This window comes from Falco punctatus (genome assembly GCF_963210335.1).
Source record: "Falco punctatus genome assembly, chromosome: 5".
Taxonomy (NCBI): domain Eukaryota; kingdom Metazoa; phylum Chordata; class Aves; order Falconiformes; family Falconidae; genus Falco; species Falco punctatus.
Genome location: NC_137584.1, coordinates 45,472,101 through 45,497,495, shown reverse-complemented (window position 1 = coordinate 45,497,495; position 25,395 = coordinate 45,472,101). Strand labels below are relative to the sequence as shown.

The following is a 25,395-nucleotide window of genomic DNA, read 5'->3' as shown; positions in this document are numbered from 1 at the left end:
CAATAAGGAATGTTGTCTAAAGATTTTTGGAGGCATAAGCATGCACTAACAAGTGAATTGCCCTTCATTGTGAAGAGATTTGCAGGTCATATCTCCTTTCTACAAGGAGGTTGTACTTACCTTTCGACACTTTCAGATGCTGTCATAATGAGTGTGATTAGAAGACCTGGGGAGACAGAAATGTGCTGTGCACACTTCTTCCAGAAAGTGGGCAGATACAATTTGTATATGGATACTCAAAACTTTATTTCCTTCCTTTACAATGAAGTGCTTCTGGTGGGCATAGTCGTGTCGGTGTTATTTGCCGACACCACGGTGCAGCAGTGGTTAAAGGCGCTGAAGCGCTGCTGTGCTGCTCGTGAGGGCCACAGAGGTGCTGTACCATGCTAAATCCGTCGCGCTTCCTTGCTGGTTTATTTGCGCAGATCACTTGGCTGTGTGGCGTTGCTGGAGGATGCCTCTCAAAACTGAGGTTCACCACTTTACGCTTTGCCTGTCTGTAGTCGCTGTTAAAGGTCTGGCCTCCGTAGTGTCAGGGGATCCAGCTGCCATGGTGGCAGGCAGATTATGTTGGGTGGTTAAGAAAGAAGAAAACAGTCATTAGCAGAAACGCAGAACTGGTAACTTGCATTGTACTTGCCAAACTTAGGTGGGATTGATTTTCAAGTTTTGTGGCAGAAGTAGGTGAGTTAAAACTCTTCATCTACAGAAGAATTCAGGTGGTGTTACGAGAGCTTGGGTCTTCATGAAAGTTGGTAGGCTCTTAAATGCCTGGCTTGTTCTTCACCATTTAAACAGTTTTAGCCAGTATTCATACATTTTAAGAACATGTATGTCCTCCTCTTTCTCTCCGGAGGAGGAGAGCTCTTGCATTGTTAGAAGGGGAGACAAGACACGGGGAATAGTATTTGTCTTTCCTTCCTTTCCCACGGAATGTGTGATGGCTCAGAGGCAGTCTGTTTTGATGAATAAATTCAACTTTTTTTCTTCTGTGATTGTTTTCTCTGTAATGTTTGCTGTAGTGCCCGATGATAGTAAGATTTTATCGCTTAATACGCCTCATCTGAACATGATCTGCAGGACAAAGACTAAATCTAAAACTCAGGGCAGCCAAGAGCTGCTACAAATTACTCTGCCCTGGAGAGCCAGAACTAGATTGACTAGAGCATTTGAACAGGCTGTATGCAGAAAGTGAACTTTGGATTAAGATGCTTCTGTGGGAAGGCTGGTACTAAAGGAACAAAAGCTCCTTACCCCATGGCAGAAAATTCTGAGTAAGCAGGCCAGGCCAGATGCCTAGAGTGTCCAGACCCAAGCTGAGCTGGGATGCAGAGGGTATTGTATGTAGAAATGTGCTTTCCAGCAACATTTACTCCGTCTTTGCTCTGTTAAAGACTAAGTGTATTTGGCTAAGAAGCTGCCTTTTGCCGAGTCTCTGTTGTGTGCTTCAAAGCATGGAAGTAGAAATGCAGCTGTCTCCTGACAAAACATTCCTAAGCCCCTGGGGACCTGCAGGGGTGTGTGCCCTCCTTGCAGAGCCTGAGCCTGCTCCGGAGGAGAAGTGATCAAGAAGCTTGCTCTTGAGAGGGTGGGGGTGGCGGGCTGGGGCTGAGGACTGCTCACTGTTCCTGTCAAGGAAGTTTCTGTCTTGAGTCTGGCCAGAAGACTTCCAAAGAACTGTACTAGGCCAGGATGTGATGCATTGGGGTAGTGCTGCTGCCGAAGCAGCGGGTTTTCTCTATCTCTTCCTGCTTTTAGCCTGTTTTGTTAAAGAAACAAGGTTTGTACTGTCCTCAGTTCTTTTCCACAGCATGTTTTCAACATGCAAAAAACACTGGCCAAATTTGACAAGGATGTGGGGATGGTAAAGCAATTGAATTTTCGCTGCTTTTAGGAAATGGCAGTCATAGAAAAAAAACTTCCACTGAGAAAAAAACGGATTCTTGCTGAATGCCAGAGATCCTTTTGCTGGAGATATGGTAAAAGTGACTTGATAGAACAAAGAGTTTCAGTGGGCATTCCTAGGTTTCAGCTAGACCCCAACCACCTGTGGAAGATACAGGACCCGCTTGATGTTTAGAAAAAAACACCCTGTTTCAGGTGAGTGTGTTCACTTCGCAGCAGCAGAAATGGTTTTTTTCTTGCAACATGTAGATGCTGAAGAACTGAAAGGTTATGCAAGCAGCGTATGGAAGTAAATAGTCAATTTGCATTGGTGGCCAAAGAGTCTTCAGAATAGAGTCAAAAAATAAATACATCCGAAAGGTTTCAAGTTTCTGATTTTCAGTATGCCTTAATACTTTTAAAAATACACTCAGTATCTTCAGATTGATGAAATTACCTGTTCATATTTTTAAGATTAAACTTTCAAATGTGGATGTTAAAAAATTCAATGATATTGACAGGTCATTAAATGACAGCATAAAAGGTCTCTATTTAGAGGCAAGTACTTAATTTTAGGTACTGCTAAATGAGCCTGAGTTTCTAGGCCACTGCTGATGCTGGAGGGATCACGGGTAACCTGGTACACACATGGACTGCTGAGCTCTCTGGGTTAGATGGGGTTCGCTGCTGCGGTCATCAGAAGGTACGGTTGTGTATGTGCAGTTCTCCTGGAACTGACAGGAATGAGCTGTGTGGTCAGCTGAAACCACAAACATTTCCTGCTGTTCCTGTCCTGCCAGAAGTGTGGAAGTACACAGGAGTTTTCATTATCCAGTTGGAGAGTTGATTTGTTTTATTCTAATGAGAGTTCACGCTTCCTATCCTTGTTTCCTTTTCGTCAATGCTATCTTCAACCTCAGTTTCAGGATTGGCCTTTGGTGCTTGTGGCAGCTGGAAACCAAAACAGAACAAAACCCCTGCCTTCCTCTATGATGTTGAGAATAACATTGAAAATGTCGCAGCAGAAACATCAGCTGCTTCTTTCTGATTTAGCTGAGGCCTGTTTGAAGGGGAGCTCTTCATACTGTAGGCTCTCTGTTCAGAGAATAAAGGCTTACAAAAACAGTTCTTAGAGTTTTCTATTGAATTCCCTTATCTGTAACAGTTTAAAAATGTGTGTAAACTGTTGTGTTCCACGGATAAGAGGAAGCTGGAGACCTATTTTGTAGTCACGCATTGCAGTTCCTTTAGTTCTCTGTAGCTCTCTACAGACTTGAGGTGGACTTGACCATAACCATGTTAGGAATGGGGTCTGGTCTTAAAGCCTTGAAGGCGCGAGTGAGAGAGGCTAGGGGTGTTCAGCAGAGATCCCTCTTTAATCCCGCGGACATCACACAAGTCAGTAGAAGTAGCATAAAGATTGTATACAAGTGGTGGGTGACACAGTAGGCAGTTACCCCAAACCACTCATGATAACCCTGGTGCATGCTCTGCCTGTTTGCTGAAGGCTTCCTGTTTCTTTTCTCAAAAATCATGGATGTGTTTGTGAAACTCCCTTAGCATCAACTGAGGTTGTGCTCTGGGTGAGTTAGGGAGCTGGCGACACGTAAGTGTGCTTCATCAAAATCCTGTTTTGGCTTGATGACTTGATGCCTGTGTTCTTCCTTTGGGATGTGTGCTGTTCTGCATAGCCCCATGCATGGATGGAAGAGTCCCTGGTTCTGCGCTGCCAAGAATCCACTCCCTGTAGGTAAGCTGTACCTGCTTCCTTCCACTTGTCAAAATAATAAAAAAAAAATACCCAACCAAAAAAACAAACCCAACCACCCAAACCATACAAACCAAACTCAGAAAAAAGCAAAGCACACCCCCACCCCAAACCATTAGTTATTTGGACAAGCAATTTAGTCGCACATTTAAGAAGTTACATTAAAAAATTTCAAGAAGTTCAGAAGCATTCCTGAAACCTGTTGCTGCTCTTGTCTTTGTTCATCTCGCCCTCTTACAGCCTGATTTTTTCATATAAAACTTACAGGTTATTGACAACAGGATTACAGGTTTTGCTTGTAAGCTTCCTAGAGCATGGATAAAGTCTCTCCTATCAAATCACCTGTTGTATACACGCTATCCCTAGATAGCATGAGCACTTTGAAAAATGATAAATTACACTAAGATTTATGTAAATACTTGCTACAGGGCAGTGTTTTTGTCTAAAACTTTGGTCTGCTTATGGACAGAATGTGCTTTTTCTCAGTGAGCAAGCCAGTATCATTTTGATTAAACATGGGAGCTGTGTTAAAAGGCATCAGTAAACAGTATTACGATTTAGGTCTTCCAAGCATACGATAAATCATTGAAGCTGAAAGACGGTTCCAAGAGCTTTCTGAAATCTTAAGCTGAACAGCAGTAAACTTTTGAACTTGAAACTTGTTTGCGACTTTCTGATTGTAAAAGGTACTTTTTATTATAAGCCCAGTGGAAACCACTTGAGTAATAGCAGTATCTTTTTGTGTAAAAGGCAGAAGAAAAATAGATATTTTAGATAAAAACAAGTTGGGATCCTGCTAGCTCAGATCTTAAGATGGGATCGTAATTTTCCAAGAAGTAAAAGAAGTCACAATTGGTACTACTGAAATCGGTTCTTCTCAGTTCTCCCTGCCCTGTGGTCAGGTGGAGGGCTTGTTGCTCTGGCAGAGTTTGGGGGAGGGAGAGAAAGCGGTCATTTTGGCAAACGTGCAAAAATACCTCTTCTAAAGATGCCTGGCTCTTTACCATCCTGAATAGGGGATTGCCTGACAACAGCTGATCCGGCGCTCTAGCAGGACTCATTAAGTTAGTGATGCAAATTTTTTGGGTGAACACCTGTCTCCAAGTCAAAATGTCCAGTGCCTCCAACAGGGAGAGAACCTCACTGGCAGAAAACATCTAGACTTTGCCTAATAGTGTGTAAAAATCATGTTTAAAATTGGGAGCGTAGCTCGTACTGTGTAATGGTGACTTGTTCTTAGTGAACCAGGAGAATAAATGGAGGGAGTATTGCCTGAGGGTCTGACCCAAGTCTTGCTGAAGGCAGTAGGGAGAAACTCTCACTTGACACAGAATGGGGAATGTATTAGTTCCAGGAGCTATTTAAAACACTCCTGGCAACAGAGCTGCATTTGATTAAGCACTTGTTTCATCCTTACTGTCTTCTGTTGGTTAAGGGCTAAGAAACTTTTCCTATGACACTATGGCCACCTACACTTGTTTGATTTTCCTAGCAGGTGAACTTTTTCAGATGAGGAAGATGGTAATAACACTTTTCTCTGCTGCTGATGCAATACATGACTGTTTCCTTTAGCAAAGCAAATAGCTCACCAGGGTGTGTAGACCAAAATACCTGTGGCGTTCCACGCTACCAGTTTCAAGAGGATTTTTCCATATGAAAATCTAGCACCATCAGGAAAGTGGTTTCACACAGGGACCCTCCTTGAAAGTTATACTTGCTCCTCTCTGTAGCTTCCAGTAGCTGCCACGACAAGGCTGTCTTGCTTTGAGGTTGGTAACGATGCTGGTGAAGGTCTAGTTGTTTCACAAACCTGTAAATCCTGTCTTCAGCTCAACATAGGAACATCCATTAGCGGGGGGATCTTCCTCTCAAAACCATCTCCCACTGCAGCTCTTCCCCTCTTGAACACACCAGGGCCGTTGAGCAGCCTTAAATCTTTGCACTGGGAAAGCTCAGCGTGTCTGGCAGCGCAAGGGAGCACAGCGGAGGGGAAACGTCGACAAAACCACAGCCTTGGGTGCTCAAATGTTTCTCTGCACTGGTGAGCGAAAGGGTTTGAGACCATATGAAAAATTAAATATGCTCCTTTATTTCTCATGGTCTTTTGTTTCCCAAGTAGCGATCACCTAGGTGAAGGCTCCTGAAAACAGGTATCGGGAATTGGGGAAGGGTCTTCCTGGCTGACTGCAATTTCAATGATGTTGAAATATTTGGCTCATGGCTTTTTACAGTAGATGGGTTTAGTCATTTCATTACTAATGAAAGATGAGCACAAAATTTTCTTATCTGATTTTCTTCTTGTTTCTTTTTATAAGCTCTGGTTTGTTCTTATTTATGTAGTAAAAACCCCCTGTTCTACCGAGAAGTAGGAGTTATAATGATACTATGCAATGTTGTATGGTTTGCTCAGTTGCCTTCCTGGATTATAAATTAACACAGGAACTTTCTCTTTCCTTTCCAATAATACTGCTCTGTGGTGGTCTTGTGATGAGCTACGGGGCATTCTGCAAGTTTAAATTGAGCAAAGATCCTTCTCCAGGATATGGAGTCAAAGGCTCTAGGTGTTCTGCTTCCGGGCAGCAGAAAACTAACACGTTTCTTTAGTTGTGACCTTAAGAACACTTCCCTATTTCTGTAGCTGCCAACCTGCCCAGCCAGACCTTTGTGGATCAGAAGAAATTCCGTGCCAGAGGCAGGATAGGTGAGGCGGTGTGCTGCCCGTTCATCCTGTTCCTGGCCAGGCACTGCTGTCACACAGCAGCAGGGCAGCGTGGATCCCAAGGAGCTCCTGGGAGCCTGCGTGCGATGCAGAGGCATAACCATCGACTGGAACCAGCTGGGAAGCAGTGGTGAGGCTTGCTTACCAGCAACCAGCCTTTGGATTGAGCAGGATGCCACTACAGAGGGTTTGGTCACAGTGCTTCCTCCCACAAAGTACGCAAGCAGGGGGGAATTTCTAGCCAGGAAGGGGCAGCCCTGCTCTGCCGTGTCACCTTGTGACAGTGGCAGAGGTGCTCTCCTTCTGCAACAGGGTCTCCCCACCCTCCCTGGCCCTTCGGGCAGAGGGCACCTGCCTGCAGAGCTGCCCAAAGCATCCAAAGGGTCCCAGAGGTTAACCCTTCCTTGAGTCTCCAACCCTTCCTGCTGCCTAAAAGTGGATCTCGGGCGTATTTACAGGAAGGTAAGGAAGAAGCAGAGGAAAACCTCAGATTTCTATTGGGAAGTGCCTTGGTCTTTACTGTGGACAGGCTGTGCGTCTCTGAAGTAATCTTTAGACGGAGGCACCAGTAGGGTAGGGGGTGTCGCTTGGTTTTTGATATTTTACTGTGGTATCCCAGAGCAGGTTCCCTCAGATGTGGAGGTGTTTGAATGAGGCTTTGCAATATCAGATGCTTAGCAACATGTTGATTTGTTTAAAAAAACATTTTTTTCCACGTGTCCCTGAAGGTTAGAAATTTGCCAGATGTTGGGGGGATGAGGCTAAAATAACTTGGTAGTGCATCCTCGATGGAAAACTTTTCACTGCCCCAGAATTCACATGTCATTTTGTTACCGGCTGTTGTTGTGGATCCCTACGACAGTGGGTTTGACTCATCTTTGCCTGTAACTCAGAACTGAGATGTGTTGGGAACCTCTTTTTTTTTCCTCCTTCTTCTTCTTCCTTTTTTTTTTTTTTTTTTTTTTACCTTTTGAAAAACGAAGTGAAAGTTTATCAACCTGTACAGTTAAATGAGAGCTTGGCCAGCCAAATGAGGAAGTAAAGCCTTCCTGCAGAGTGAGCTCTAACTTGCTCACTGCATTTGTTTGCTCTCAGTTGACATCAACCTTGCCATAAAGCCTCCAAAGACAGGATGGCGACTTCCTTGTGAGCTAGGTACTGCCCCGAGTCCCGCTTCTGACTGGCGAGTGGTGGGACGGTGCTGCTGGGACACAGAAACAGCAGCAGTCAGGTAAGGTGCAGAGCAAGTGGGGCTGCCCCCGAGCACAGCTCGCTCCCTGCGGAGTTTGGTTTGATTATTTCTGGCAAATGCAGCAGGGAAGGTGGGGAAGAAAAAGGCAAATCTTTTCTTAGTCAACAAGACAGTAAATGACTGGTCTTGTTATTAAGAGTTTATGTACATCTCTACTTTGTGAAAGCAAAATTTCTTGCTTTTCTGAAAGCAGAGCAGCCCATCTGCTTCCAGAGGAGCAGCTTGTGGAAGGGCTGGGGTGGTCTGGCGGGCTCAGGTGACTTGCAGCGTGGTTCTCGGGGGCAGAGGAGGACGAGGACCCCCAGCCCTGAGGCGTTCAGGGGAACGCTAGCGTGGCAGGGACCTGATGCGCTCCCGGCGTTACTCAGCACGCACGCCCGGTCTAGAGAAGACCCAAACCTGCTCTGTCTTGACCAACGCCAGGTGCGGCTGGGGCTGTGTCCCTTCTGGCCCTGTGTGGCAGGACAGGGCCTTGGTGGGGGCTTTGAGGAGCCCAACCCCCTGAGCCAAGGTGATCCTTGCTGTGGTTCCGTGGCTGGAGGCCGCTGGAGGAGTTGCTTCAGCAGCACCTGTGGGACACCTGGTCCTGCTCTGCCTGCTCGCAAGTGGGACAAAAGCCTGGTGGAAGGACGAGGCAGAAATTATTCTTTAAAGTCATTAGAGATGAGGAACTGGAGTGTAACCGCTACTTTTTTAGACATTTTTTACAAAACTTTCAAATTATTTTTTTATCATCTTCTAAATCTGTCAAAAATATAACAAAGACAAAAGACCTTGATAGGTCTCCCAATTTTTTGGTCAAAAGTAATTTTTTTTCTGAATACCTAAAATATTAAGGTTAAAATAGAATTTTGGAAACATGACTAGAGGTATCCCCTCTGTGTGTGTGTGTATGCAAGAGGGGGCAGAACACCACAGATGAGAGGGGTGCTTTTCAAGCTTTTTAAACATAGGATGAGCACTGTGGATAAATTTAGCCGGGAAATGAGAAGGCTTTGGCTTTCAGTGGAGGGAAAACAAGAGCATCTTCCCAAGGGATCTGCTGAGACAGAGGGGAAAAAAGTGGCAGGAGGAAATCTAAGCAGTTTGAAAATGAAGGTCATAAAGTTTACAAATGGGATTTTACAACCTGTTTGTGATAGCAAAAGCAGGACTCTGTGATGCACGATTTTTCCTCTTGTCATGTGTTTTTGTGCTGGTTATTAACACCCAACTAGCCTGTTGGACTTGGGCACTCCACTGTTTACTAATGTGTAGGCTAGTGGTTTTACTGTCCTTTAATTCTCTCTTTAGAAGGGCGACCTCAGTGTTGGCTGTGACCAAGGCTTTTACCTCAGGGTTTCAAACTTACTCTCTCTGTTGTGAAAACCCGGCAGCCACGGTATCACTCAGTCTTCACGTTTGGCCAAACTGCAGCAGAAATCCAGTGGCTACCTTTGCAGAACTGGCGCACTGCCAGTGATGGCCGATAAAGTATCAGCCCCCGGCAGCCACCCAGAGCTCAGCGCTCCCGGCTTTGCCCCAGCTCACTGAGCCGAAGGGGTTTGTGGCTTGTACAGAAGGGCCAAACCTTGCCAAATGCTGCGTGCCAGGAAGTAAAGGGTGCAGACCCGGACCACGGGCTTGGGGCTTCCTGGGCTGGGAACGTGATGTGGTGAGCAGCCTCCATCCAGCGTGTGCTGGTGTGTGCTGCTGGGGCTGCAAAGGGTGCAGGGTGTGCGGTGGGGTGGCCTCTGCACCCTCTGCAGCTGGAAAGCTGCCCGGTAGAATTCTGAAGGGTTGAATTGAACCTGCTTTCTGGTGAAATCCAGGACAAACATACACACAGCACAATATGATGGCAATGTGGGAAATCGCTCTGATACTGAAAAAAAAGATAGGTGCACAAGTTTAAAAAATAATAGTGATGGCTATTAAAATAAGTATTAAATGTTTTCTTTTCAGCCTGAGGACAGACAGCAACTAAAGTCGTTCCTTTACAATGATTTACTAAAATAATCTAGACATAAAAAAAAAAAAAAAATAAAAATCAAGTAGTAAATGTGAAGTGTTTGGAGGCACTGCCGGCACACCTGGAAGCAGGGTTTGCTACAGTGCGAGCCCAGCTGCGACAGCTTCAGCTGCATTTAGGTACAAAGATACCTTCATATATTTTAGTTCAGTGAGTAGCTATTTCAAAGCTAAGAAACCACTTCAGTAATGAAAAGTAGACAAATACCTTTACATCTTCAACCCATGAATTAAAAAAAAGGATTAGATGTAAAAACTGTTAGACTTGTGGATTGTACTGTGAGGAAAAACAGTCAAGCCCACTGGCTATGCTAAGCAGCACTTTGGTTGAGGTGGAAAAATACACATGGTAACTGCTTTCCCCTTATGTATATGGCATGCTTAAGGGATTTTTTTTTTTTTATTTTACTGATGCTATTTATCACTTTTGACAGACAGCCAGATTTCTTCCACGGAATACCTGAAAGTTATAAGGTTACTTAGAAAAGTAAAGGTCAAAGTTGTATGAGGTAGGGTTATAACTAATTATCCAGTTTTCCTGCTGAAATAATCAGTTTTAAATTAACTGAACCCAATGCACATTTCTTCCCCACAGTCTGGGGAGGGGGGCGGCTTCTAATGCCTAGAGGAGGCGCTGCACTGTGGCCTCTCTCCCACCTCCTGTCTCCAGGTCCTCGGTGCCTTCCTTCAGATGGTTTTAGCTTCGGAGCTCCTGGGGTGGCCCGTGGCTGGTGGGCTGGGCAGGGGAGCCAATGGGTGCAGTGTGGTTGTGGCTCTGGGCTCATCACGGACGTAGTTGTTCGGTCAGTTAATACTGTGTCGTTTGCCAGCTGCAGCTAGTGAAGGGAAGAGGGGCCACCCTTAAGCCCTACATGTGGGTAGATGAACCAGCCACAGCTTTTATCCAGGTAGCACCAATAATTGCAGAGATGTGGCAAGAGAAGCTTCAGAGCAGGTACGCCACCAGTGACCAGAGATGTTTGGCTTGATGGATGAGTGGTCACGGTGTATGCCCTTCTGTTGTCACACTTGTTGGGCTGAAGCGGTGCTGGGTACACCTGTGGATGCTGCCCATCGCCTTCACTTACTGGGTAGACCAGAAATGCAAATAGTGCAGTTCTGGAGAAGCTTGAGGTACCTTTCTGCTGCTCCTGCACACTCATTTCTGAGTTACCAGTTTCTTTTGTCAATAAATATAAGGGAAAGTGAAACTGCTTTTCAGATTGCCTGCTTCCAACCACTGCCCTGACAGCTTTCAAAAAACAAGCTGCTTCTCTCAATATAGTAGTCCTTACTGAAACAGCAAATAACAGGAAAAGAGTAAGCCAGGCATCATCGGAACAGATGAGTGACAGAAATTCATAAAGTATGTCTGTGTATACACAGACGGACATATACTAGGAAACATAAAACTATAAAAAAAAGAAAAAAAAAGTCAGCGTTCCCAGCTACTTTGCAAACATGTTTCCTTAATTCACTTCATGAAATTTGCTATAGTTGTTAAGTTGCTATGGCATCTGAGCTCATCCAACAGCATTCAACAGATTTTTATCTGTGGCTTACAAACCACACTGAGCAAAATGAAAATCCCCGGTTACACCGTCCTTCGTATAGTTTCCTGTGAGGTAAGTCTGAGGAACAAACTTACGCATACAGCGTATCTGTGTGCTGGCAGGCTTGCAAGGCTCGTGAAGCAGGGTGACACCTGTCTGACATCATAACTCCTGGAGAGCGATAAACATTGCACGGGACGCTCCAGTGCTTTTATAAATAAGAGTGGGCCAGAAAAACGCTTTAATGCTGGGAGAAGACTGGACAGTCTCTTCAGAGACAGCTATCAGAGAGTCTCTTTGCTGTGTGCTGGGCAAATAACTGATACTGCACATTCTTCCTTAACGTCTGTGTTTTGTTGTTTCTAATCTTTCCCTCCCTAAAGCTGATGCCTGTTGGACAAGGCTGGGACAACAGGGGCACTGGGTTTAAAGGAGCGTAAATGCCTGCTAAGATGGCCCTGGCCAGTTCACTTTCTAGCAAACCAGTACCACCATGCTCCAGAAAAGCTTCTACGGCAAGGGTGGAAGTGCACCAGAGCAAGCTGGATTTTTTCTGCAAGCTGGGCTATGGTAAGCAGGACATCTACAAAGTGCTGGAGAACCTGGGCCAAGAAGCCTTGGAAGACGATGTGTTGAAAGAGCTGATTCGGATGGGGAGCAAACCTCAAGCTCTGGAGAGCCAGGCTCAGCCTTCCCCACTAAAACTTGTTGCCCGTGGATCATGTAGCACTACACCGGCATCAAAGTGGCTTGGAGAAGATGGCAGTGATTCTTCTAGTTACTTGCGACCCATCGTGATCGACGGCAGCAATGTCGCAATGAGGTAAGCTCTGTTTTCCTGGAAGGGATCTCTCTTCCTCTGAAGCTTTTGAATTTTAAAGCTGATGGCTTGAAGTATGTTTTTTTTCCTCTGGTGAGACATGCGTTGATGTATTTACCACGGTGGCATGAACCGCTGCTTACTCCCGTTCTTTGGCTGAGGCACAGCTTCTAGGGACCTGCTGTCTCTATGCCCATAAGGACGCTCACCAAATGCGATCGCTGGCTCGCTCCGCGTTTTGACCCTTCACAAGCCAACAGCCAGCTCCCCGCTGCTGCTCGGGGCGCTATGATTCAGCCGCTCACCCTCCCCTTTAGCTCACCCCTGCTGTCTCCCTGCCTTTTCAAATGGGAACCTGGGATCTCTAAATATATATGCTGAGGAGTTTCCAGGAAAAACTGATGAACGGATAGGCAGAACACCCCAGCTAACCTAAGAAGGAGAGAGAAAACAAAGACAGGTGACTGGTTCCTAACATCACAGTTGTGGTGTTCTGACTTGCAAGTAAACCCCAGAAATGTTCCTGGCTTGTATATTTTTGTTGGGTTTTGTTTTGGCTTCTTTTTTATGGAAACATCAGGGAATTGATAGTTGACTTGTACTGAATAGTCTCATTTCCTCCTTAATTAATTCTGCTTCTGGGAAATGTCATAACAACTCGCCCTGGCCAATTACATTTCCTAAGCAGCGTCCTGGCACGGTGAAAGCAGCCTTACCGAGGGGGAGCCCGGCGCGTCCATGTGGATGGGAAGCACGAATACAGCCGTGGGTTGGCCTCTGTTTACTGGAGCAATATGAACAGCCGGAGGCCCGGCAGAGTCCACGACACGCTGGGTATCCATCGGTTTTCCCTCCTAACTTCCCTGTCCGTTCACAGCAGGGTCAAGCCAAGCTCGTCGCTGCATGTTGGGACAGGGCAGAGGAGGGCTTCCCCCTTCGGTCAGCTTTGGTGTGAGGTGGGATGGGACCCCGTCCCCTCTGGTTAGAGGGTAAAGAGGACACAGGCGTCCAGAGCAATGGAGCCTTAGGCGAATCATGCCATCTTCTGGATGAAGGGAGAAATCCCATCTGAAAACGGAGGGTTCCTCGGTCAGGGCAGCTCACGACGAACGAGAAACACACAACAGACCAAAATTGCTTCGCCTTGCCCGGGCTGTGAGTTCGGCAGCCAGGTGTTAGGGTCTCCTGCTCCCATTTGCATTTTCACCCTGGACCCCCCTTGGGGCATCCTTCTTGCCTCTCTACACAAGAAATGAGCCCCCATTGAGGCTGAGTGGCCGAGCTGAGCCTTCATTGCGTTAAGGGCAATGCTACCGCTGACTGGCCACGTGCCCCATTCTGCTGGCACAACCTGGCCCTCACCTATTTACCAGGCCTTTTTTAGAGCAGGCAGAGGTGGGCAAGGCAGAGAACATGTTTCCAAGACAGCAGAAGATGCACCCTTGCCACTGAACAGGAGGCCAAGAGCAAGTTTGTGGCTACTGAAATAAATAGTGTGTGTTTTGAGCTTGGAGTACTCTGGGAAAGCTCTGAGATCATCCCACTGTGCCAGCCTGTGCATAGGAGCTTTCTAGACAGAGACTATTTAAAACAAACATCATTACAGGTAATGTGCAGCAGATGGCTTGAACCAGGATGTCATACTGCTTTCCTAGACCACGTGCCCACCTAAATGGGTTTTCAAGAAGCCACATGTACTTCTTGGCATGTAAAATCTAAATATTTTTGTAGAGTAATTTCCAAACTGTGAGTCTGAGAGATGTTTGCCTGCTAGATTATTGAAAGCTGGTGTTCTGCTGTGGTTTCGTCATCATTCACCTAGAAAGAATTAAAGGAATGTGAAGTACTTTTGAGTTTCAGAAAGGTTTTACAGCTCTTCTCAGTCATCCCCAACCTCTGTCTTGCTAAATTTAAAGACTACCTGGATGACACAGAAGACTATTGAGCTTGTCAGTTCAGTTTGTACTAAACTGACGTAGCCTGGAAGGGGGTGCTTTCCTCACCTGGATGCCTTTCAAAGTGGTGCTGAATGGCACTTGCTTTGGCTAGCGGGACAGGCTTGGTGAGTGCTTTCGGTATCCTCATTTTAATTTTTCTGCTTTGCTGCTGTCAGATGGAGAAGGGATGTTTGCAGAAATCAGGAAAAAGGGCTGTTAGTTTTTCTTGCTGGATAAACTTCATCATCAACACCAATGACCACAAAAGTGCAGGAGAAGCAGCAGTTTGGGAATGAAGCTGTCAAAAAGTGGAAGCTCGGAGAGGCAGTTGCTTGTGTGAAGAAAAATGCCTTGAGCATTTGTATTTCTATCTTAAGGCTGGTGTTTCTGGAGCATCTCAGAGTCGGTGTTGAGGGCCAGCTATTGTGGGGTGCAAGGTTTTGAATAGGCCCCAGGGTAATAAAGCGGGTGAGCTGGTGGTCTCAATCATCGACCAGCCTATCCATAGAAACTGAATGGGAAATAACCTTTCCTTCAGCCAGCCTCACTAGCCAAGTGTCTCAGTACACCTTGCGTTTCCATCAGACATAATGAGAAACTTATCCGCCTGCCAGCCCATCCACGGGAAGCGGGCAGGGCAGTTTAGCAAGGCTAGTGATAAAAAATCAATAGAGTTGTGTTGATATGAAAAGGGAACTGTCATAACCCTATTCACTGCACACTGAAGAAGCTATCTAGTCTAGTGCTTGTACTTACACCTAGTTTTTAAGCTGTGATAGGTACAGAGGCCTTTTTCTAGGCCAGCGGAGTCATGCATTAGGTTCTCTGCCTTCTGCCAAAGCTGTGGCTGATGCTCTGTCACCATAGGGCGGAGATGGTGCCATTTGCAGTTTTCAAAAGGAGTTGTTTGGACTAAACTTCTTCCTAAAGGGGTTGGAATTGCACAATTTAAGAAGGAGTCACTGCATACTAATTACAGGTTAATTGCTGGAGTCGCAGTGAGGCCAAATTGCTGCTTTTGTTTGGGAGATGGGCCCTGCCGACCTGTGGCCCATGTGCAATGTACCTGCTTGCTGGCAAAAGGGAGATGCGACTCAGTTATGACAGATCAGTCATGGTCCATGGGCTACAGGGTGCATGGGCAGGGTGGCTGACAGGAGGCAATTCGTTGTCGGGCAACATAAACTCACCACGCAGGGAGAATGTGAAGGTTTAAAGCCCCTGCTCCATTGCACGGCAGATGTTGGTGTTCAGTCGTGTCGATGCTGCAGCACACCACGTGTGTACACACCATTTTAGATACATGTTCCTCAGCTTTGGCTGTAGCAATGCAGCAGCAACTGGATGAAGTGATAATGGTGAGAAACACTCTCGCTTGCTCTGCTTGGCATTTTGGCTGAATCACTTGTGCTTGAGTGCTTAACCTTCTGTACTGGAGGAATATCTAGAGCTACTTTCTTAAAGCAGACAGGGTCATATATGTGAGTCAATGTTAAAGCAGGTTGTCACTGGACTTCATTTGAGTTGTGGCATTAAAGATGTACGTAGCCTTGCCTTTGAGCAGGGGTCCTCAAACTACGGCCCGCGGGCCAGATATGGCCCCCCAGGGTCCTCAATCTGGCCCCCGGTATTTACACACACACACACACACACACACACACACACACACACCCCTGCCGGGGGTTGGGGGGGGAAACCAAGCAGCCGCAGATGACCTCCTGCCACTTCATCCGCGCGCTGGCCCCCTGTTTAAAAAGTTTGAGGACCCCTGCTTTTGAGGGTAGTTATCTGAAAAAGTCACCTGAACTTCCAATTCACCTGTCCAGGTGACTTTATAGCTATCCTGGGTAGAGCCTATCCTTTAAAACCAAAGAAAACAGCTGTTCAAGAATGGAGATTAGATGTGTTGAGCACTTCAGACCATTTATTCTTAGTGACGGTTTTTTAAGACTTCCTATTGCCTGCGTATCTATTAATAAGCAGCCAGGTTTCTTCCTCCAAACTGCACTATTTTTCATTTGCGGTCACCATTTTAGCACTGAGACTTATATTAGGTGTAAAACAGAGCTTTGGTTATGAGGCCAATGTAGGCAGAACCTAGAGATGAATTCCTGGGGGATGGTGGTAGGAGAGGCATTTAAGACAGCATCATCATACTTGACTTGTCCATCACCGCAGGTAGGTGTAGTAACCAAGAGAGTAATTTACAAGTACATTTTGCAGAGAATGAAAGCCTGAGGGAAACTGTGGTGATATTACTCAAAAAGCTCAAAGTACAGGGATGAGGTTTCTGTAGATACTGTGAGAGCATTTATCCATTTTAGGGCTTTGTGTAGAGTTTATTTTTGTCTCCTTCTGCAGAGGTAGTTAACAAATTATGTCCCTTTACACACGCACTTCAGCCAAAATTTAGTTAAGCAAATGACAAACAGTGAGAACTTTCAAGGGAGGAGGAGAAACTTCGGAAGGATATCAACCCTAACTGTTTTTCTGGAGGTTGTTTTCTGTGTCTTGCTCTGGGCATTGATAATGCTTCGGAACCCGCCTTGCCTGCATCCTCTACAGCACCTGCCCTAGGGCTTTCCTGCCTCTCTGTGCTATGAAGACAAAATCCACCGACTAGGGCAAGAAAAAGATGTGCCTGAGGGGCCTGTGGCCATCTCACTGAGGCCTTGTCCTTTTTTTGGTGCCCTGGCTTAGGTTCTCTGTATTTCCCATCCTGCATCTTCTAGTTTTTCTTCCTCCATAGTTTGACTCCTGTTTCCAGAAGAGGTCAGCAGCTGAATGACCTGCAATCACACTTGCAGCTGCTTCAGACATTAAAATCGGGAATGTCACTTTCACCACAGAAGAAAATTCCCACATTTTGTTTCTCATAGGAGAGCCTTGTGGGTTTCTGCTTGCGCCAGAAGAAACTCTCAGTACTCAAACCGTAATCAGCAAAGGCACACGAAGGGTCTGACACAACCTGAGATCTTGCCAGTGCTTTAGGATCCAAGTCCAGCCAGACACAGATGGAAGCACAGTCTTGGGTAGCAGGCAGGTCATAGAAATGAGGGTAGGATACCTCTGTTCTTAAGTATCCAGACTGCTTCAGAGAACAAGTTTCTGGTTCCGCTGGAGGAGGTGTTTGCATGTCTCCAACCAGGACACCCTGCCAGGTTGTTTTCTTGGAAAGTGGTGTATGACACACAAGCTGTTTATTTTGCCTTTTCATTACTGGCTTAGTTAAATAAAACCCTAAGCTTCTTGAAAGCTTTGCCTCGCCATTCTTCTTTTTTTTTTTTTTCTTTCTTTTTTTTTTTTTTTTTAATAGTCACGGAAATAAAGAGGTATTTTCCTGCTGGGGTATCCAGCTGGCAGTGGATTGGTTTCGAGAGAGGGGGCACATGTACATCAAGGTTTTTGTCCCACTCTGGAGGAAGGAGCCCCCTCGACAAGACAGTCCCATTGCAGGTAGGTCACTGTTCTGGGCATAATTTGAAAACCATTAGGTGCAGTTTGGAGGTGGGGGTGTGTGAAGATCCAGTATAGTCGTTATTTTATTGCTGCATGCTTCTGGCTAGCAGATAAAACTGCTTGCAAGACTTTGTTATGCTGCTTTGAGCCTTCTGCTTTACAAGCACAAGTTGCTTCCAGCTGAGTTACAGAAGTTTGTCAGCTCATGAGTTTGCGGAGTTTTTAAGGCCAGCCATGAGACGACAAGATTGTTGCACACAGTATCCAAAGATGGCCGTATCCAAAACATTCACTACTGCATGGCTGTTACCTGTTAGCCTGTTTCCCCAGTATAGGAGCTACATGGGTTCCTCTTCCAGGAGAAGGAAGTGCATCAGCTGAAGTCCGTGGGAGGGTGGTGAGAGTCAGTTTGTATGAAAATAGATCTGCTCGGTTTGTGCTGGCAACTTGGTATCTGCAGATGAGGTGGCTGGGGATCTGCCTTTCTGCATCCAGGGAATGGCAAGAAGTCAGAGTGTCCTCAATAGCAGCAAAAGAGGTTTGTTTATTTATTTTGCCAGACACGTTTTATCTCCAAGTAAAGCTTATATCAGGGTGGTTATGAGCCTTCTGGCATCTAGCAGAGTAAAAAGGGCACCAGAGGGGGTCACTGTAGAATTCAAGGCATCCTGTTGCAGATAAGACCTAAAAACCACAAAAGGGTGTCTCAGATTTTACAAGTAGATGCTTTTGTAGAAGACCTAATTTTCAAGTTGCCAAATAACCACCAGGTATCCCTGCATCTGAAAACCACACCACTGTCAGTTGCCTAAAGTGTTGAAACAGCTTGAGATTCCTGTAGGTTTCTAGCACATGATTGAGACCTGGTCATTATTAATCAATTAACTTATCTTTTTCTCTCTCCCCCCCCTTTTATTTCTGCCGATGACCCCACTAGATCAGCACATCCTTGAAGAGCTTGAAAAGCAATCAATCCTTGTGTACACCCCATCCCGGAAAGTGAAAGGCAGGAGGGTCGTTTGCTATGATGATCGCTATATAGTAAAAGTTGCTTATGAGAAAGATGGAATTATTGTTTCCAATGACCATTACCGGGATCTCCAGAATGAAAACCCAGAGTGGAAATGGTTTATTGAGCAGCGACTACTCATGTACTCTTTTGTCAGTAACAGGTAAGACACAGTTGTTAATCTTGAATTCAAACATTACGGGCCAAGTCAGCTCCAACATCAGTGCACCTCCCACCAGCAGCAGGGTACATGAGTCTTTTTCTGAAAGGAATTTACTGTAACTTTTCGTATGTAATTTCTTCTCAGTTTTGGTCGTAACCCTTCCCTGCCACTCTTCAATGAACTTCTCTATTTGAATGGCAGCATTAATGACCAGCTTTGCTTCTTTCCAATCCAAACTGGGATGTTAAACCAAGGCTCGGTATCTTTTAATTTCTGTTTCCTGTAAGAAACAGAATGAAATCCGTGAGAGGTGGCTGGCTATCTGGCAGTATTTTTAATTCCCCTACAAGGCAGAACGGCACTTTTCCCTACATTTTTGTAATGATGACTTTCAAGAAAAGAGACGAGGAACTGGTCTCTCTGCCCTTCACCATCTCCCCTGGGGAAGGGTTTCATTAAGGCACTTGCGCCGTGCCTGCGAGGCTGAGCTGTACGCTCCTCGGTTGGTATACACCAACTTTGTCTGAATTTCCTAGCAGCAGAGGTGTCATCGGCCATCAGTCTGGCTGGGAAAATGCACTCGGAGACATCCAGCATGCGCGGATGGGCGCAAGCAGGGAAGCTGCCTTACGCAGTGCTACTCTCTCTGGGTCTTGGCAATCCTGCCACCAAAACTGGATGGGAGTGCTTGCCACTGGGTTTCAGTTCCCCTGTGATGTTGTTCACAGAAATGAAGCTTCTGAACATCAGCATACTGTATTTCTCAAAGCTCTGGTCCATAACAGAATCACAGAATTCTTTAGGTTGGAAAAGACCTTTAAGATCATTAGAGTCCAACCATTAACCTAGCCCTGCCAAGTCCACCACTAAATCAGGTCCCTAAGTGCCACACTTGCACATCTTTTAAACACCTCCAGGGATGGTGACCCAACACCTCCCTGGGCAGCCTGTTCCAGTGCTCGACAACCATTTTGGTGGAGAAACTTTTCTTAATAGCCAATCTAAACCTTCCCTGGCACAGCTTGTGGCCATCTCCTCTTGTCCCATTGCTTGTGGCCTGGGAAAAGAGACTGACATCCACCTTACCACCAGCTTTCTTCCCTAGTTACTAAGGAGTTACAAATATTTATGTGATATTTTCCTTCCTATTTTGTAGGGATTGCCACACCTTTTCAGGACCCTTCCCTCAGAAAGTCTACCTCCTTACTGTGAAGCCTGTTTGAATAGCTTCAGCAGAACACTTTTGGCACAGCTTTGGGAACCTCTCTAAAACCACAGCTTGATGTTGGAGGTTTCAGTCCCATTATGTGGATAACCAAATTCCCCGAGTGCCTCCCTTCCTCTCCTGCCTGCAACTCCCTTCAGCAGAGAGCTGTTCCAGGGGGGGTGCGGTGCAGATTCATTTGTAAACAAGTCTAGAGACGCTAATTAGTTTTTTTCCTGAAGCATTACATTCAGGTACTGGCACAGAATAATAAACAGTTTTACATGAGCATTCTGAAGGCCTCGTAGCAGGAAGCCTTTTACTGAATCCTTGAAAAAGGTTGGGCTTGTTTATTGCACCGTGTCACCGTCAGCTGTAGCTCTGAATTAACTGCTGGCTTTTTAGTCCTCGTTCTCCTACAAGTATTTAGTAAGAGAAAAGTGAGTCTGCTGTGGGAGGGAGCTGATGGTGAGGATCCCAGTGCTGGGGCCACAGAAGAGTTTGCGGCTGCTGCTGCTTCAGAGGGAAAGGAAGCGATGGGGCTGGGGCTGCCGTGCCGTCCCAGGTGTTTCATGGTATTAGCAGAAGGCACTGCTGTCTCAGCAGGCAGAAGGCAGTGTGTCTAGTAACAGCCTGAGTCCTGAAGGCCAGGACACAAAAGGAGGGCAAGGATTTTCTGCCATGACCTCACGCTACAAGCTGTGATGGCACTTCAGCTCCAAAAGCTCGAGGTATGTTTGCTACCCCAGTGACTCTTTCCTTTTTCAGGTTTATGCCTCCTGATGATCCGCTAGGCCGGCACGGACCCACTCTTAACAACTTCCTCAGCAAAAAGCCAGTGCTTCCTCAACCAAAGTGGCAGCCTTGCCCCTATGGTGGGTTTCTCCCTGTGCTGTGAACTGCCACCCCTCTTCCTCCTGCCCCTTGCTTCCCAGCGGCACTTTCCTTCAGCTAAGGGCAAATGCTGTTGCCTCGTGCTGGCCTGCTTCATGTGGTAGGGACTCGAGACAGGGCTGCACAAACGTGTGATGCTTCTTCCCCTCTCCTGCTCAAATGGCTTCAGCCCCAGCAAAGGCACCGGCTCTTTCTGGTTCCTCCATCCTTGCCTGCACGCAGCACCCGAACAGGGCACCGTGGCTGTGCTGACCCCCCAGCCTGCACACACCTTTCACTTTGCAGAGTGGAATTGCGGTGTAGTGCTAGGGAATGGCCATCCAAACACTTCCCCTCCCTCCCCTCCAACAGCTTTCCAGTGATGTGCAGGTTTCTCAGAGGTAAATCCCTATACCTTTTTTTAAAGCCACCCTCTGCAGCAGCAGGTCTCCCAGCCCACTGTGTGCAGCAACCAGAACATGTAAGAATTTCAGACAGTTCCAAAATAGCAGAAACTTGCTTTCACTGCAGCTTCACCCTGCTATTTTAGGTCAGCAGTATTTAAATCTGGGGCCAAAAGTACTGAACTGGAAAACAGCACTTCCCCTCTTGCTGTTTGTGCTCACCTCGCCCCTGCAAAATACACAGTGCTGGGGGAGAAGCAATGTGTGTGTTAGTTGTGGGTGCTGGTGACAACCTCCTGTTTCATGTTTTGATTCTTTCAGGTAAAAAATGCACCTATGGCAATAAATGCAAATTTTACCACCCAGAGAGACCACATCAAGTTCAGCTGTCAGTTGCTGATGAGCTCAGGGCCAAAATAAAGGTCCCGCTAAGCCTGGGCAAAGAGGAGGAGAAGCGTAACCACTCACTGTACAGGACCGGTGCAGAGCCTGCACCCTGCGACACCTGCACAGAAATGCTGCAAGAAGCCAGTGGCTGCACAGGGGCTTCCCACTACCCAGCGTGGTGCTGGGGCAGCCGTCCTGCGCTGTCATCCGCTGCCTGGGCTGGTGGTCCCAGTTCTGACCTGGGGCCAGAGCAGCAGATGCTACAGCCAGAGCCACTGCAGGACCAGCTGCTCCTGGAGAAGATGTCAGTGTTATCCATCGGCGATGACACCCGCGGCTACACTCGGTCCATACATAACCCTCAGGACAGAGAGGCGATGGGCAGCCCTCATCGCTGCAGTGACCTCAGGCAAAACCTGTACTCGTTGCACTGTGCCCGTAGCTCGGACCACCCCTGCTTGTGGGGGTGCCCTTTGCAGCAAATGGGGCCTTCATGGGCACGGGGTGGGATGCGCCCAGACTACAGCTGGCCTCAGGAGTGCTGCAGCATGCACAGCACGGGGCAGAGGAGCCGCTACGTCCCTGACAGGGCTCAGCACCAACAGGCCCTGGAGACTCAGCACCGTGTTTTGCCACAGCCTGCAGCTCTTCCTGCTGACCCACTTCACTTCTACAGTGAGCACCAGCGCCGTTTCCCCAGCCAGCCCCCACCACAGCCCTTTCTGTTAGACTCCAGCGATGGACTGGGTTTCTTCCAGAAAGCCCAGGCTTACAGTGACTACTGGCCCACCCCAGCTGCAAGGCCACCCTCTGCCCCCGAAGCAAGCATACACAGGGAGCTGTGCTCCCTTTTTTCTTACCAGGAGGTGAACCACATTATGGCTTTGTACCCTGATATCAAGGATATTGCTAGCTTGACTTTACTGATTCAAAGACACAGAAACCTGTGAAGCTTCCACCTTAAACCTTTCCCAGCAAGCACAAGTCCTGGGGCAAAAAGATGCTATTCTGAGGCTTAACTAAGTGTCATTAAAGGGTTTTATGACAAAGGTTATAGCTGTTCCAGGAGCACAAGTCTAAGCATCAACCAGCTATGTCACCTGGGGCATCAGGTCAAGGCACAGGCTGTCATTCACTGCAGCGGGATCTCATTCACCTCACCTGGAAGTGAATGGAATGGGGAGGCTCAGAGTAACTGAGCTATCAGCAATTGAGCCTCACTAGGTTCAGGGTGGCAGAGATCTTCATCAATGCCTTGAAACACTAGACATGTTTTTCAAGTCCTAACCTGTTGTTCAATGACCATAGAAGAGACATGCTCCACAGTCCCCAGTTAAGGTCTCTCTACAGGACCCCCACGCCATGACCACGTGCTCAGCTAGCATAAAAAGTAATTTGGCTTTTTCCTCCTAGCACAGGGCTGCGCTCTCTGTGAGAGGACCCAGTCCTCTATCACTGAGCTTTCAAAGATGCGTCTCGTGTTTATAATCCAATGCTCTGAACACATGCTCTTTAGCAGAGGTGGTGCAGGTACACCAGAGCACCTGAAGGTATAATTTTATATATATATACACACACCTATAGGTTCATTTCTTAGGGATCACGGACAATGTAAGTCAAATCAAGGAAGTCATCTTCAGTGTAATCCTGATGTGGACTGAGGGCTCAGGGTCGTTAATTCAAAAAAGAAGAAACCCAGATGATGCCAAGGGGGAACACCCCCCCCCCCCCCCCCCCCCAAACAAAAAGCTTTAAAGTGTCTCTGTTGTGTCAAAGAAAACAATTGCTACTTTAACCCTTAATTACCAAATGCGGGCCCATGATGCAATTATACAGCTGCTTTATGATTACAAACATTTAAACTGTGTTCTGTTGGGACACATTTGATTTTCAGTAAGCTGTAAAGCTGCTAATCTCTGCGTTATTCCATGGAATTCAAATATTAAGGTTGATCCTGAAGGTTTTTGGCATTATACCAAAGTTTAAGTATGTCAGTATGACATGTTTTAAAAATGCTTTAACCTATTCTAAAATGGTCATCTAGAACACTTTGTTCTGAATAATGTAATTTTTTTTCTTTTGCCTTTTTTTTTTTTCTTGGCACTGATGCCTCACCCAGTCCAAAACTGAAGTAGGATTTACAAACTCTCTGACCCTGCAGTATCTCCATTAGGTTCTTCTCTGAAGTGCAACTGGTGATGTTTGGCCCAGGAAGGATTTAACCACAGCCCTCACCAACAATTCTGAATTATCTTGCTTTTGAAAAAGTGACTAAGGAATACTAATTTACCTTTAGTGACATTATCACACGACAAATTTTTTTTAAAAGTGGTGATAGTTTGATCTGCTTCCCTCTGGAAAACACCAGCAGCTTTACTTTTTTTTTTTTTTCCTTGGTGGTGGTGGTTAAAGAATCTTCAGGAAATAAGTATACTGTATCAGTTCAGTCCCTTATGGCCATGGGGTTGGCTCCAAGAAATTCTAATCTGGAGTGTGGAAGTATGATTTATCTTCACAGAACAGGACATTTTTTTCCATATGCCATGAATTTTCCACTAATTATAGTCATAATCCAGCTGGATCACCAGAATGGCTTATAAATTTATCCACTGCACATTACATAAAGATTATAAATGACATTAAAACAAAACTATAGAATAAATGCCCTGTGAAATGCTTCGGAAAGTATTTGAGTTCTACAGCCATCATTAACTGCACTGAAATTTGCCACGCACCACACATCACACTGAAGCAACCGCAGACATTTCACAGATTAAATGCCTGTATCGTGCCTGCGTGGGGCCAGGCTCATGGCTTGCCCAACAGCCTGCACCAGAGCTTCTCCAGCTTCTCCGAGCACATATATACCCTCACAGGGGAACCGTGATACAAAGTGGAAAAATACCTTCCACCTACTCAAACAGAACAAGTCCCGAACGACAGCATTCAGAGCATATACATACAGCAATGGCACAGGATATAACCGTACATGTCAGCATTTTTTTTTTTTAATGCTTGGAATGTAAGTTACATATTTCAATACGGAAAGCATTTAAAATCTATAGGAAAATTGGCACACTGCCTTTCTATAGTGCCCTTGGCTTGCTGAAGACCTGCACATAAGCTTTTCTCCTTTTCCTTTGAGGATGCACAGGAATTTGGTGGTTGTTCAAAACCCTCTCTTGATATTTAATAACTTATTTTTCTTTCATTTCTGTCTTATTTACTGGGGAATCTTTCAACAGAATACATAGAATGTGCATTCTGCTGAGAAAGTGTCTGAGAAAATAGATCAGGCTTTGGCATGAAACAGAACTTGATTTCTCTTGGCTCTTCTGCTCACCAGAGGGTTTTTTCTCATGGAGCTTTTGTTTGAAGGGCAGCTCAGCAGCGGTGCTGTGTCACTGCCTGCTGGAGAGGAACTCTGCTGCTGGCCAGGAGCCCACAGAAAGCACAGACTGTTTTGTTATTTCACCACAGCACAAGCATCTGCATGCAGAGCCTTCTGTGCTTTCCCGGACAGGAGGATTTCTTTCTGCCTTTGTCAGCCCCCGAGGTAAGGGAAGGGGCCGCTAACAGAAAGGAGGAGGTGGCTTTTGCACTGACAGGGTAGGAGGCTGTTGCCGTTTGGTATCTCTGCTGAGATGCGTTTGAGTCCAGCACTCACTGCCAAGTTGAAAATGAATCCTTAAATCCCAACAGGCTTGGAAAGCCCTTGAGGTTCTTTGCTTTTTGGTTGTCAAGACTCTTTTAGAAGAAACTGGAAGCAGTGGGAGCAATCCTCCAGGAGACAAGCTGCTTTCCTAAGGGAGAGTTCAGAGTTGCCAAGTTCATTTTAAGATTTTAAAAAAAAAAAATAGTCATAAAAGAGAATAATCTTCCCTTTTGTACTCTCACCCTTTCCCAAAAAGTTAGGAAGCCACAGATTCCCTCCTTTGTGAGGGGCTAGGGAA

General features: G+C 46.2%; 1 protein-coding gene across 1 annotated transcript; it reads left to right on the top strand.

Moving 5' to 3' along the window:
* Window positions 1-129: 129 nt before the first annotated feature.
* On the top strand, window positions 130-24,757 carry ZC3H12D (zinc finger CCCH-type containing 12D). The gene is made up of 6 exons (XM_080389642.1): window positions 130-7,602; window positions 11,570-12,009; window positions 17,260-17,399; window positions 18,340-18,574; window positions 20,547-20,653; window positions 21,377-24,757. Exons 2-6 carry the CDS (start codon window positions 11,627-11,629, stop codon window positions 22,390-22,392), a joined length of 1,881 nt encoding a protein of 626 aa, XP_080245768.1. The 5' UTR covers window positions 130-7,602; window positions 11,570-11,626; the 3' UTR covers window positions 22,393-24,757.
* The last annotated feature ends 638 nt before the right edge of the window (window positions 24,758-25,395 follow it).

Excerpts from the sequence above, each read along its gene's own strand:
- ZC3H12D (XM_080389642.1), top strand. The coding sequence starts at position 11,627 with ATGCCTGCTAAGATGGCCCTGGCCAGTTCACTTTCTAGCAAACCAGTA. Across the intron at positions 17,400-18,339 it reads ACAAGACAGTCCCATTGCAG|ATCAGCACATCCTTGAAGAG; the intron begins GTAGGTCACTGT and ends TGACCCCACTAG. Across the intron at positions 18,575-20,546 it reads TACTCTTTTGTCAGTAACAG|GTTTATGCCTCCTGATGATC; the intron begins GTAAGACACAGT and ends TTCCTTTTTCAG.